Source organism: Carex rostrata, chromosome 10 (assembly GCF_964058835.1).
Source record: "Carex rostrata chromosome 10, lpCarRost1.2, whole genome shotgun sequence".
NCBI classification, from domain to species: domain Eukaryota; kingdom Viridiplantae; phylum Streptophyta; class Magnoliopsida; order Poales; family Cyperaceae; genus Carex; species Carex rostrata.
Genome location: NC_135927.1, coordinates 1,622,796 through 1,635,881, shown reverse-complemented (window position 1 = coordinate 1,635,881; position 13,086 = coordinate 1,622,796). Strand labels below are relative to the sequence as shown.

The 13,086-nt window shown below is 29.7% G+C and overlaps 3 protein-coding genes across 3 annotated transcripts in view; 2 read left to right on the top strand and 1 right to left on the bottom strand.

The window, feature by feature from the left end:
- The window catches only part of LOC144560394 (cypmaclein-like), a 91,924-nt gene that overhangs the window by 78,294 nt on the left and 544 nt on the right, over nucleotides 1-13,086 (bottom strand). The window lies entirely within an intron of this gene.
- On the top strand, nucleotides 789-2,318 carry LOC144560788 (uncharacterized). Its single transcript, XM_078310034.1, has 2 exons — nucleotides 789-1,515; nucleotides 1,927-2,318. Exons 1-2 carry the CDS (start codon nucleotides 1,032-1,034, stop codon nucleotides 1,968-1,970), a joined length of 528 nt encoding a protein of 175 aa, XP_078166160.1. The 5' UTR covers nucleotides 789-1,031; the 3' UTR covers nucleotides 1,971-2,318.
- LOC144560790 (uncharacterized) lies at nucleotides 5,876-7,404 on the top strand. Its single transcript, XM_078310035.1, has 2 exons — nucleotides 5,876-6,586; nucleotides 6,969-7,404. Exons 1-2 carry the CDS (start codon nucleotides 6,103-6,105, stop codon nucleotides 7,010-7,012), a joined length of 528 nt encoding a protein of 175 aa, XP_078166161.1. The 5' UTR covers nucleotides 5,876-6,102; the 3' UTR covers nucleotides 7,013-7,404.

The window sequence follows — 13,086 nt, the reverse complement described above, 5'->3', positions numbered from 1 at the left end:
ATAAATGATTATGTTGTAGTACAAAAGAAAATTATAGAGTCCGACTATGTTACTTATATAAGTATATCATGACATATATTTATAAGTCGTCTATATGTTTTCAAAGTCCAAATGACAAATTCAAACTGCTCAAACCGATCTCTTTTTTAAGAGTTTGTTTTCATATACAATTTTAAAATTTTGAAACTTATTTAGTATCAAATTAAGTGGTAAAAAAATGAAGATTTTTGTGCGCTTCTTAATGCATTTTTTCTGAAAAATCTGCATCTTTTTCTATTCTAATAAAATACCAAAGAAAGTCCAAAAAAAATATAAAATTTGTCTTCAAACACATTTTAATATAAAGATCATGTTTAACTGTTCGGATTACATAAGTAGCAGAGCTCTCGAAAATTAGAATATATATAAAACTAATAATATAATATTATTTTCATCCATGAGACAAAATCATGTCATTTTGAAGCAGGGTAGAAAGCTAATTACAACAATTAATGTAGAGAAACACATAAGAAGACAATATCACTGAAATTAAATTAAATAAAATTACATTGTGAGATGGAGATGAGATTAGATGAGAATCCACATTATCTGAGGTAAAATAATATTTCAGATCAGATCCGAACTGTTCGATCAGAATCCATCAACATTAATATTCGTGCCATAGAGATCCAACGGTTCCATTAGAAACTCAAAATTTATGTTACCTTAGGATATTGAATTCAAGAGATGAGAGAGGAGATTCCTATAAATGTAGAAGGCGACCTCACGCCTTTTGAATCTTTTATAGTTTGCCTCACGCCTTCTCCTCTCTCTCTCTCTTTTGGATAACCATTTCGAAACTTTTCAATTCCAAATTTTTAGATTGTTGCTAAACTTTCTTCTTCTACTACTTATTTTTTGTGGGTTTTCTTGCTCAATTTTTTTGATTTTTTTTCCCTAATTTAATTGAGAAAATTTTGAGTTGGTTCATCCAATTTTTTCCCAAAGTTTTGTTCTTTATTGAATCAAATTCAAATTCAAGTTAAAATTGCATGGCGATAGCTTTCACACGCTTATCGCACTGGATATTAAATGGAGATGCAAAGCCAAGAAAGAGAAGCCCTAAATCATCTACAAAATCACCTCCATCAACCGATTTCCCATCCGGGTTTTGTGAATCAGAACCCATTAAGCTCATCAATTTCTCTAACCTCCAACCTGCATCCACCCGGATCCGAAACCGAAAGAAGCGAAGCAACTCAAAGGAGAAGAGGATTGACAAAGAACACGACATGGTTATTGTTCCATCTGATGGCGGATGCTGCTTATCGGGTTCTGAATCAGATGGATCTGATTGGTCTATTGGGTGGCTTGAACCGCACCCGAATGACTTTTGTAACAGTGATGATGATTCTGAGGATAGCTTTGCAGTTTTGGTGCCGTGTTATAGAACCGGGCATGCCAACCCGTTACTGGAGAGAACCAATGCGGGTTTCGGGTTCGGTGTGTCAATCCCCACCCGAGAGGGACTGTCAGGTTAGTAATATTGAAATGATCTTCCATTCATTTCTTTGTTTAAAATGTTTGTAAATAACCAATTAATACTGTTCTGGTACCAGTTACATGCTTACATACTACCGGTACCAGTATCAGAAAATTACCAGACTGACTTTATACCTCTGTCTTCACCATGAATGAAGTAACTTTTTGTATGGTTATTTCCAAAATAGAAAATAATAAATAAAAATTCTGTCTGGTACAGGTACCAGTATGTACTGGTCTGGCACCAAACCAAATTGGTACATATTGGTATCAGGTCATAATGTTAAGAGGAGTCACTATGTGCCGATTTTTTTTTTTTTTTGGAAGAGTAATAAAATTGATTTCCTGTAACAATTTATGCATTACTTGCTGAATTCAGTATTATTTTATTTTATTTTTGTGCAGAGAGCAATGAAATTTTTCAACAGTGGTTGTCTTCCCTTACTTGAAAGCTACTAATGTAAATTTTGTGTGAATAATCATAAATTCTACTAAATAACAAAAAAATTTGAAAATGAAAGATATTTGAAAGTGACCCTGAAAAAGACAATATTTTTGTACTTGAAATTTTGGCCCCAATGATATTGGGATTTTGAGAGGTGCAAATTGCAGGACAAGTCATAATTAATAATATGATTTTGTGGAGACTATTTTGTGGTGATATGATTAGTAATTTTTGTTGTATAATTAATTGTACATAGCCTCCTCCTTTGTTGTACATATTGTTGTTTTGTAAATATAAAAACTTGGAGATGTTAAGATTAATTATTTTTGAAAGGTGCATATAGTTGATTTCAGATTGTAATTTGATATGGAAATGAATAAAAAGAATATATATTAATTAGTTGTTCATTACATTTTAATGTTCTGTATTTTTTTTTTAATTGTACTTGAAATGGAGTAATTTATAAAGGTTTTAATATTTATATTAATATCTCCCACATGTGGTGAGATATGTACACAAGTTATAATAATTTGTTGCTTATCAGATTAATTTAAAAAATATTTACGTAGTGTGGTAACTGGTAAGACCAAATTGTTGAACACTGTTTATAATTATCTTATTAGAAATGAACCATGTGGAAATATCAAAGAAATGATAAATAAATTAATTACACATTTATGTAGCCTTGAAAGTCCCTTTTTATTTTGGATTAACAGCAAGCAATAATTTCTCTAATTAGTTGAAATGTTCTTACAACCAATTAGCATTATTTGCTTAACACTGAAAAGTTTAAAATATGTGTTCTCAAGCAATTTCAATGCTCCTTCCTCTTGCCACTTATTAGGATTTTATATTTTAAAGACACTACTACTGTTGTTGGTTACCAAGTTTTCAAAAAACAAAAGAAAAAAAGATTTTTACAAACTCTTGATGTATATCAAACTAAATTTAAAATATGATAATCTTCCTTGTTAAATACGGAAATTTAAAAATAACATAACTGCACATTTGTTAATCCTCCTAATCTTATTTCAATATTTGAGTTTCAGATATTATGTTATTAAAGATTAAAAAAAATTGACATAATAAAAACATTAAAAAATATTTGTACCATCTAAAAGTAATTTTTAGATTGATAAAAAAAAAATCAAATGATTCTTCTATGCATCAAAAAATTCAAATACTTTATCTTCTCTTATTTATAATATTTTCTATAAATAAAAAATTCAGATACTTCTTTTTTCTCTTATTTTATAATAATTTTCTATAAATAAAAATCTGCTGAGGATGAGAAGATGGACAATTTTCCAGTTTCTTTATTTGAATCAGGGAAATGAAGACTTCTAATCAAGATTCTAAATAACGATTATTGCGTCATCGTGGAAAGGTTAAAAAGATGCTATCGTGAATAGTGTAGTTATAACAAAAGTTACCCTACATAGCATTTAAAAAAAAATATTATATAATTCTACTAATTATCAATATTATCTAAAGTCTCATAAAGTAACAAGGTACACCAAATTAATTAAAAAAATATAATATTCATATTGAACTAGTACAAAATTCAAATTCTTATTCAAAACATTCCTAGTAATATCATAAACTGTTTATCTTTTTTTTATTCAAAATAATGTAAGCATCATGCCATGAATTAATTATTTTTTTTCTATTCAAAATAACATAAACATCATATCATAAACTATCTATATTTTTCTATTTAGAAGGAAAAACAATCTGGATCTTAAAAAAAATAGTCCTTAACAACATTTCAATTTGGAATTTGAAATAAAAACTTATGTAGCATAGCATTCGCTATTTGCTCTCCACGCTACGCACTATAGCAGACCGCTATTACTGTTATAGCAGATATAGTTGAAATAGTGCATTTTTATTTCTTAACCTTAAAAAACATTTCAATTTGAAATTTGAAATAAAAAAAACTATGTAGCAAAGTGTTCGCTATTTGCTCTACACACTACGTACTATAGCGGACCGTTATTACCGTTATAGCATGTCGTAGCTGAAATAGTGTATTTTTATTTCATAACTTTTTTAAAATGCGAAAAGCATGGTTATTTAGAATATTGTTTGTGACATATCAGTTCAAGGAAGACTTTGACACGTGTTACAATGTGTCTAAATAAGATACAAGACGACTACATGTGTTGGTGTTATAGTGTCGCTATTTAAAACACTATTTCTAATAGATCAGTTGAAGGAAGACTTTGACAAGTGTTTCATGTGTCTAAATAACTAGATTACAATGTGCTTATCTTTCAGACTCCTAGATTCTTGTAAGGTAAAGTAATTATTTTGTTACATGTGTCAAAATAAGATACTAGATGACTACATGTACTTATCTTTGAGAATCCTAGGTTCTTCTAAGTCAAAAGTAATTATTTTGTTATATGTGAAAAATAAGATACTAGATGAGATGACTACATGTGTTTATCTTTCAGAATTCTATCTAGATTCTTCTGAGGCATAGTAAATTACAATATAACTCTCAAGCAACTCCAATTAATGCTCCTTCCTCTATCATTAATTGTGCATAGTCTCCTTTGTTGTACATATTGTTGATTTGTAAATATAAAAACTTGAAAATATAAATTATTTTTGAAAGTTGCATGTATATAGTTGATTTCAGATTGTAATTTGATATGGAAATGAATAAAAAAATAGATATTAGTTGTTCTGTATTTTTTTTAAAATTGTACTTGAAATGGAGTAAATTATAAAGGTTTTATTAATACATTATATTAAAATGTGGTGAGATATGTACACAAGTTATAATAATTTCATGCTTATCAGATATGTGTTCTTGTCATTAACAGAGAGGCACTTTTAATTTAATAATTATTTAGGTAGTGTGGTAAGACCAAATTGTGGAACACTGTTTATAATTATTTTATTAGAAATGAACCATGTGGGTATATCAAATAAAGGATAAATAAATTAAATTAATTACACATTTATGTTGCCTTCAAAGTCATTTTTTTAAGGATTAACAGCAAACAATAATTTCTCTCTAAGTAGTTGAAATGTTCTTACCACCAGTTAACATTGTTTACTTTAACACTGAAACTAGATATATAATAATAAATAGACAGCAAGATGGAATTTGACTGGGCTTCAAAGATTTTATCCTTAGTCAAAATTTTGTCATGGCAAAAGTAAATTACAGTACAACTCCCAAGCAATTTCAATGCTTCCTTCCTCTTCCTCTTGCCACTTATTAGGATTTTATATTTTATTGACACTACTACTGTTGTTGGTTAGCGAAAAAATTTCAATGCTCCTTCCTCTAATTATTATTCTCTATCCGCACAAATACACACATAAAATTTTAATATGAACTAATAAATCCCTATATGCGATCTGTTTAATTTGAAATCGGATAATAATCAAATTTAGAATGGATTCGAAGTGGATAATCCGGATCCGTCTAACCCTAGATGCGATACAAAGGATTTGGTAGATACAAGCCTAGCCTAGAGGAGACTGAGGATGGATAATTTTTTATTTATAGAAAATATCATAAAATAAATGAGAAAAAAATTTGCTGATTTTTGTATGCATAGAAAGATGGATAGAACTTTTACTAGATAAATAAGATACTGGACAGTCTGGATTACATGTGCTTATCTTCCAGAATCCTAAGATTCTTCCAACTCAAAGTAATTATTTAGTAACTTAATATTTCATGTTAGATCTAAACCGTTCGATCAGAATCCAGAAACTTAAATATTCGTTCCATGGCAGATCGGACGGTTCCTCTGTAAACTCAAAATTTATGTTACCTCAGGTTTTTGTAATAATGAGATGAGATTGCTATAAAATGTAGAAGGCGATCTCAAGCCTTTCGAATCTTTTGCCTCACGCCTTCTCTTCTCTTCTTCTTCTACTTCTTTTTTGTGGGTTTTCTTGCTGAATTTTTTTTTTCAAATTAAATTTTGTGAAAAAGGCTTGTTTTCCTCCTGGTTTCTATTGAAATTTGTTGATTCAATTAATTTTATTTCAAAGTTTTGTTCTTTTTGAATCTGATCAGCTCTCAATTGAGAAAATTTTGAGTTGATTCATCCAATTTTTTTCCAAAGTTTTGTTCTTTATCAAATTCAAATTCAATTAAAAATTGAATGGCGATAGCATTCACACGCTTATCGCACTGGATATTAAACGGAGATGCAAAACCAAGAAAGAGAAGTCCCAAATCATCCACAAAATCACCTCCATCAACCGATTTCCCTTCTGGGTTTCGCGAATCGGAACCCATTAAGCTCATCAATTTCTCTAACCTCCAACCCGCATCCACCCGGATCCGAAACAGAAAGAAGCGAAGCAACTCAAAGGAGAAGAGGATCGACAAAGAGCACGACATGGTTATTGTTCCATCTGATGGCGGATGCTGCTTATCAGGTTCTGAATCAGATGGATCTGATTGGTCTATCGGGTGGCTTGAACCACACCCGAATGACTTTTGTAACAGTGATGATGATTCTGAGGAGAGCTTTGCGGTTTTGGTGCCGTGTTATAGAACCGGGCATGCCAACCCGTTACTGGAGAGGACCAATGCGGGTTTCAGGTTCGGTGTGTCAATCCCCACCCGAGAAGGACTTTCAGGTGAGTACTATTTTATCTTGCAATCATTTATTTTTCTGGTACTAACAGGTAATGACCAGACCACATTGGTACCAGTTACATGCTTACATACTACTGGTACCAGTATCAGAAAATTACCAGACCAACTTTTTATACCTCTGTGTTCACCCTGAATGAACTAAACTTTTGTCTGGACATTTTCAAAAAAGAAAAACTGAAAAAAATTTCTGTCTGGTACCGGTACCAGTATGTACTGCTCTGGTACCAAACCAAATTGGTACATGTTGGTATCAGGTTATAATATTAAGAGGTGTCACTATGTACCAATTTTTGAAAGAGCAATATAATTGATTTCCTGTACGCGCTTGCTAAATTCAGTGTTATTTTATTTATTTTTGTGCAGAGAGCAATGAAATTTTTCAACGGTGGTTGTCTTCCCTTACTTGAGAGCTACTGAATAATCATAAATTCTACTAAATAACAAAAAAATTTGAAAATGAAAGATATTTGAAAGTGACCCTGAAAAAGACAATATTTTTGTACTTGAAATTTTGGCCCCAATGATATTGAAATTTTGAGAGGTGCAAATTGCAGGACAAGTCATAATTAATAATATGATTTTGTGGAGACTATTTTGTGGTGATATGATTAGTAATTTTTGTTGTATAATTAATTGTACATAGCCTCCTCCTTTGTTGTACATATTGTTGTTTTGTAAATATAAAAACTTGGAGATGTTAAGATTAATTATTTTTGAAAGGTGCATATAGTTGATTTCAGATTGTAATTTGATATGGAAATGAATAAAAAGAATATATATTAATTAGTTGTTCATTACATTTTAATGTTCTGTATTTTTTTTAATTGTACTTGAAATGGAGTAATTTATAAAGGTTTTAATATTTATATTAATATCTCTCATGTGTAGGGGTGAAAACGGGTCGGATATTATCCGTTCGTATTCGGATCTGTATTCGAATTTTTGCGGATTCGGATATTCGGATACGGATAGTTTTCGGATTTGGATACGAATACGGATATTATTATTCGGATACGGATACGAATTTGATATCAATTTCTGAATCGGATACGGATACGAATACGGATAATTATCCGTATCCGTATTTTTTGTCTTGTCTGATATCCGGATATTTTAGTTTCCTATTTTGTTGTTTCCTGTTTCTCAATTATAACCTTCCCGCTCCTCTTCACTTCTCGACTTTATCTCACATAACACCGACAGATGCACAAAACCCTAGACATGATTTAGGCAAATCCTTCAACGCGATTTAGAGAGCAAAATTGCCATCAAAATTGTATAATTTCTTTGAACTCTACGCGATTTAGAGCGAAACCTTCAACGCAATTCGCATTTCCGTTCGACATCCTTCAGGTAAAAAAAAAATCTCAAGATAATATAATATTTTTCTCTGTTGATCAGAGTATTTCTCAAAAAATCTTGCAAGTAGTGGCACTGGGGCCATGCCACGCACCTCTTTGGCTCTTTCTCTCTGCCTTTCTTTATTGTGGAAGTTTTCATATTTGACCCTATAAGTATTTTAATAAAAAATATCTCAAGAGAAATATCTTTGCAGGAAACAAAGAAACTGAGGTAAAAAAGTACAAATTTTGTCTTTTTTTCAAAGTTGCTTAAATTATATCTCCGTTTTGTGTTAGAATTATCTCCTTTTTGTTTTGTTTTTGTTTTGATATCATTTTGATTGATATGCTAAATTGAAGATTCATCAGTAAATTGATATTATGATATATGTTAAATTTGTACTCTTTTAAATTTGTGCCAAAGCCTCTACGGTACTATCAGTATGCAGTATGCACAATATCTTTGATTGATATCCTAAGTGAAAATTGATATGCTATAATGCTAACATGATTGATATACAATCATGCTAAATTTTACTTCTATTTTTAACGGAAAAAAATAATTTGTTATGTTAATTTTGTTGTAATATATATATATATATATATATATATATATATATCCGAATTAGGAATTCGATTTATATCCGTATTCGTATTTGTATTCGACTAATATTCGATTCGTATTCGTATCCGATTAATATCCGATCCGTATTCGTATCCGATTAATATCCGATTCGTATCTGTATCCGGAAAATAAAAACGGATACGAATATGATTTTATCACTATCCGATCCGTTTTCACCCCTACTCACATGTGGTGAGATATGTACACAAGTTATAATAATTTGTTGCTTATCAGATTAATTTAAAAAATATTTAGGTAGTGTGGTAACTGGTAAGACCAAATTGTTGAACACTGTTTATAATTATTTTATTAGAAATGAACCATGTGGAAATATCAAAGAAAGAATAAATTAATTAATTACACATTTATGTTGCCTTGAAAGTCTTTTTTTTGGATTAACAGCAAACAATAATTTCTCTAACTAGTTGAAATGTTCTTACAACCAATTAGCATTATTTGCTTAGCACTGAAAAGTTGGAAGTTGACTTCAAAGATTTTATCCCTTGTCAAAATATATGTTCTCAAGCAATTTCAATGCTCCTTCCTCTTGCCACTTATTAGGATTTAATATTTTAATGACACTACTGTTGTTGGTTAGCAAAAAAATTTGCTCTCTCAATTAATTGCCTTTTGTTTTACAAATTAGCATTCTTGAACAGCAAGAAAATTAATATATAGTCTTTGTTAGTATATCCAGAGCCATAACTTAGCTTATTTTCTGTTAAATTTTTAAGCATAATTGATTTTGTTAGCATCTCTACTTACCAAATCAAAATAAAAAAAAAGTTCAAATAAGAAAATATAGCATATCTATATTAATTATTATTCTCTATCCGCATATGTACGCACATAAAAAGTTATTTTCAATGTTTAATATGGACTAATAATTGTTTAATATGAAACAAAAGAAATCTGAGTCTTAAAAATAATTCAATTTGGAATTTGAAATAAAAACTTATGTAGCGTAGCTATTTGCACTACACGCTACGAGCTATAGCGGACCGTTATTGCCGTTATAGCAGTCGTAGCTGAAATAATGCACTTTTATTTCATAACTTAGTGTTTTTAAGATCCAAAAACGTTATAGCATCATTATTTAAAACACTGCTTCTGACATATCAGTTGAAGGACGACTTTGACATCAGGGGCGGACCCAGTGTACTCCAGAGGGAGGCAGTTGCCCCTCTCTGGATTTTGAAGTTTTATATAAATTTATAGGTTTGGTTCGACTTTGCTCCCCTCTGGACTTATGGTTTGTAATTAATATTAAATTTAGGGTTAAAGTTATTATAAATTTGTTGTATTTTAATTAGTAATTAGAATTAGAAGTCAGCGTATTAAAAATTAAAAGTTAGAGCATTGAAAATTAAAAACTAGAGCATTTTTTTTTTTTTTTTATCTAATACCCGATTAGCTAATGAGTTTGAATCTGATTAACTATTTAAATCCGATTCGTTATTTTTTTGCCTTGATAAAAATTCCGAATATGTCCCTGTTTGACCCGTATTACATTATATGTGTTTAAATAAAGATACAAGATGACTAAATGTGTATTATGTGTTGGTGTTATAGGGTCGCTATTTAAAACACTGTTTCTGATAGATCAGTTGAAGAAAGACTTTGACAAGTGTTTCATGTGTCTAAAATAAGATACTAGACGACTGCATGTACTTATCTTGAACTTATCTTTCAGAATCCTAGATTCTTCTAAGGTAAGGTAAGGTAATTATTTTGTTACATGTGTCAAAATAAGATACTAGACTATATGTGCTTATCTTTAGAATCCTAGTTTCTTCTAAGTCAAAGTAATTATTTTGTTACATATGTCAAAATAAGATACTATATGAGATGTCCTAGATTCTTCTGAGGCAAAGTAAATTCCAATACAACTCAACCAATTTCAATGCTCCTTTCTCTTACCACTTACTAGGATGTAATGTTTTGTAGAGACTATTTTGTGATGGTATGTAATTTTTTATGTATAATTAATTGTACATAGCCTCCTTAATTTGTTGTACATATTGTTGTTTTGTAAATATAAAAACTTGGAGATGTTAAGATTAATTATTTTTTAAAGTTGCATGTATATAATTGATTTCAGATTGCAATTTGATATGGACATGAATAAAAAAATAGATATTAGTTGTTCAATACATTTTATTGTTCTGTATTTTTTTTAATTGTACTTGAAATGGAGTAACTTATAAAGGTTTTATTAATACTTTATATTAAAATTAAAATGTGGTGAGATATGTACACAAGTTATAATAATTTCATGCTTATCAGATATTTGTTCTTGCCATTAACAGAGAGGCACTTTTAATTTAATAATTAATTAGGTAGTGTGGTAAGACCAAATTGTTGAACATTATATATTATTATTTTATTAGAAATGAAATATCAAAGAAAGGATAAATAAATTAATTAATTACACATTTATGTTGCCTTGAAAGTCCTTTTTTTATTTTTGGATTAACAGAAAACAATAATTTCTCTAAGTAGTTGAAATGTTCTTACAACCAGTTAGCATTGTTTGCTTTAACACTGAAACTAGATATATAATAATAAATAGACAGCAAGATGGAATTTGACTGGGCTTCAAAGATTTTATCCTTAGTCAAAATTTTGTCATGGCAAAAGTAAATTACAGTACAACTCCCAAGCAATTTCAATGCTCCTTCCTCTTGCCACTTATTAGGATTTTATATTTTAATAACACTACTAATGTTGTTGGTTAGCAAAAAAAATTTACTCTGTTAATTAATTGCCTTTTGTTTTACAAATTACTCTTTTTGGTCAGCAATAAAATTAATATATAGTCTTTGTTAGTATATATAGAGTCATAACTTGAGCTTTTTTTTTTTCTGTTGAATTTTAAAACATAATTGATTTTGAAGGAGAGTTGAAATGTTTTCTTCATATCTCTACTTACCAAATCAAAATAAAAAATAACAAAATAACAAAATAACAAAATAACAAAAGATAACATATCTATATTAATTATTATTCCCTATCTGCACATATACACACATAGAAAGTAATATAAATTGTTTAATATATATGAACTAATAATTAAAAAATGAATGCTTAAGACCCTATTCACATAAGTAGATTTTTACAAACTCTTGATGTGTGTATCCAAGTAAGATTCAAAATATCATAATCTTCCATGTTAGATACGGAAATTTAAAAAATAAGATAACTCACATTTGCTAATCTTATTTCGATATTTGAGTTTCAGATACTGTGTTATTAAAAATTAAAGAAAATAGAGAAATAAAAAGAAGAAACTGATAATAGTATCCGTACTAAAATTCTCACAAAATTTATATACATCATTACTATACGAAGAATCGTAAAATTTCATCATTGGGAAACGGAATTCGGGTTTTAATTTGTAGAACTGGATACCTGCTCCATTTAGATATCTCTGACTGAATTCGGATACTATTCTGTTATTCAGTCTTTATTCGGATTCAGATCCGGAAAGTATCCGCTCCATTTAATCCGGAATCAGATAATAATCGAATTCATAACGGATTCAAAATGGATAATATGAATCTGTTTACACCCCTACATGTGATTTGTTTAATCCAGAATCAGATAATAATCGAATTTAGAACAGATTTGAAATGGATAATCCCGATCCGTTTATACCCCTACATGCGATACAAAGGATTTGGTAGATACAAGCATGGTCACAAGATTCGCGAATTATACCTGAATTATATCCGAATAATTCATTTTTTTGCAATGTCGAACCAAATCCGAATAATTCGCGAATTTTACGAATTTTTTCCAGAACATTTTTTTTTGTTCTCTTGCAGGACTGAGATCTCTGATCCAGATAATTCCGAATTAGAATCATTCCCGAATTATATCCGAATTATTTCCAAATCACGAATTTTTAGCCTTGCCGAACCGAACCCGAATAATTCATTTGTCACTACGGATACAAGCCTAGAGGAGGCTGAGGATGGAGAATTTTTTATTTATAGAAAATATCATAACATAAATGAGAAAAAAAAAAACCTGATTTTTGTAAGCATAGAAAGATGGATAGAACTTTTTACTGAAACTTTTGTCGCTATTTAGAACACTATTTTTGAGAGATCAGTTGAAGGAAGACTTTGAAGGTGTTACATGCATGTGTTTAAATAGGATACATTACTGGGCGACTACATGTGCTTATATATCTTCCAGAATATATCCTAGATTCTTCCAAGTCAAAGTAATTATTTTGACTTTAATGACACTACTGTATATATATATAGTATTTCAACTTTAATGACACTACTGTACTGTACTGTACTGTACTGTACTGTACTGTACTGTACTGTACTGTACTGTACTGTTGTTGTTGGTTAGTAAAACTTCTTACTCTCTCAATTAATTTCCTTTTCTTTTACAAATTACCATTTCTTGATAGCAAGAAAATTAATATAGAGTCTTTGTTATTTACTCTCTTAATTTATTTATTGAGTTATTTATCCTTTCTTTGATATACCCACATGGT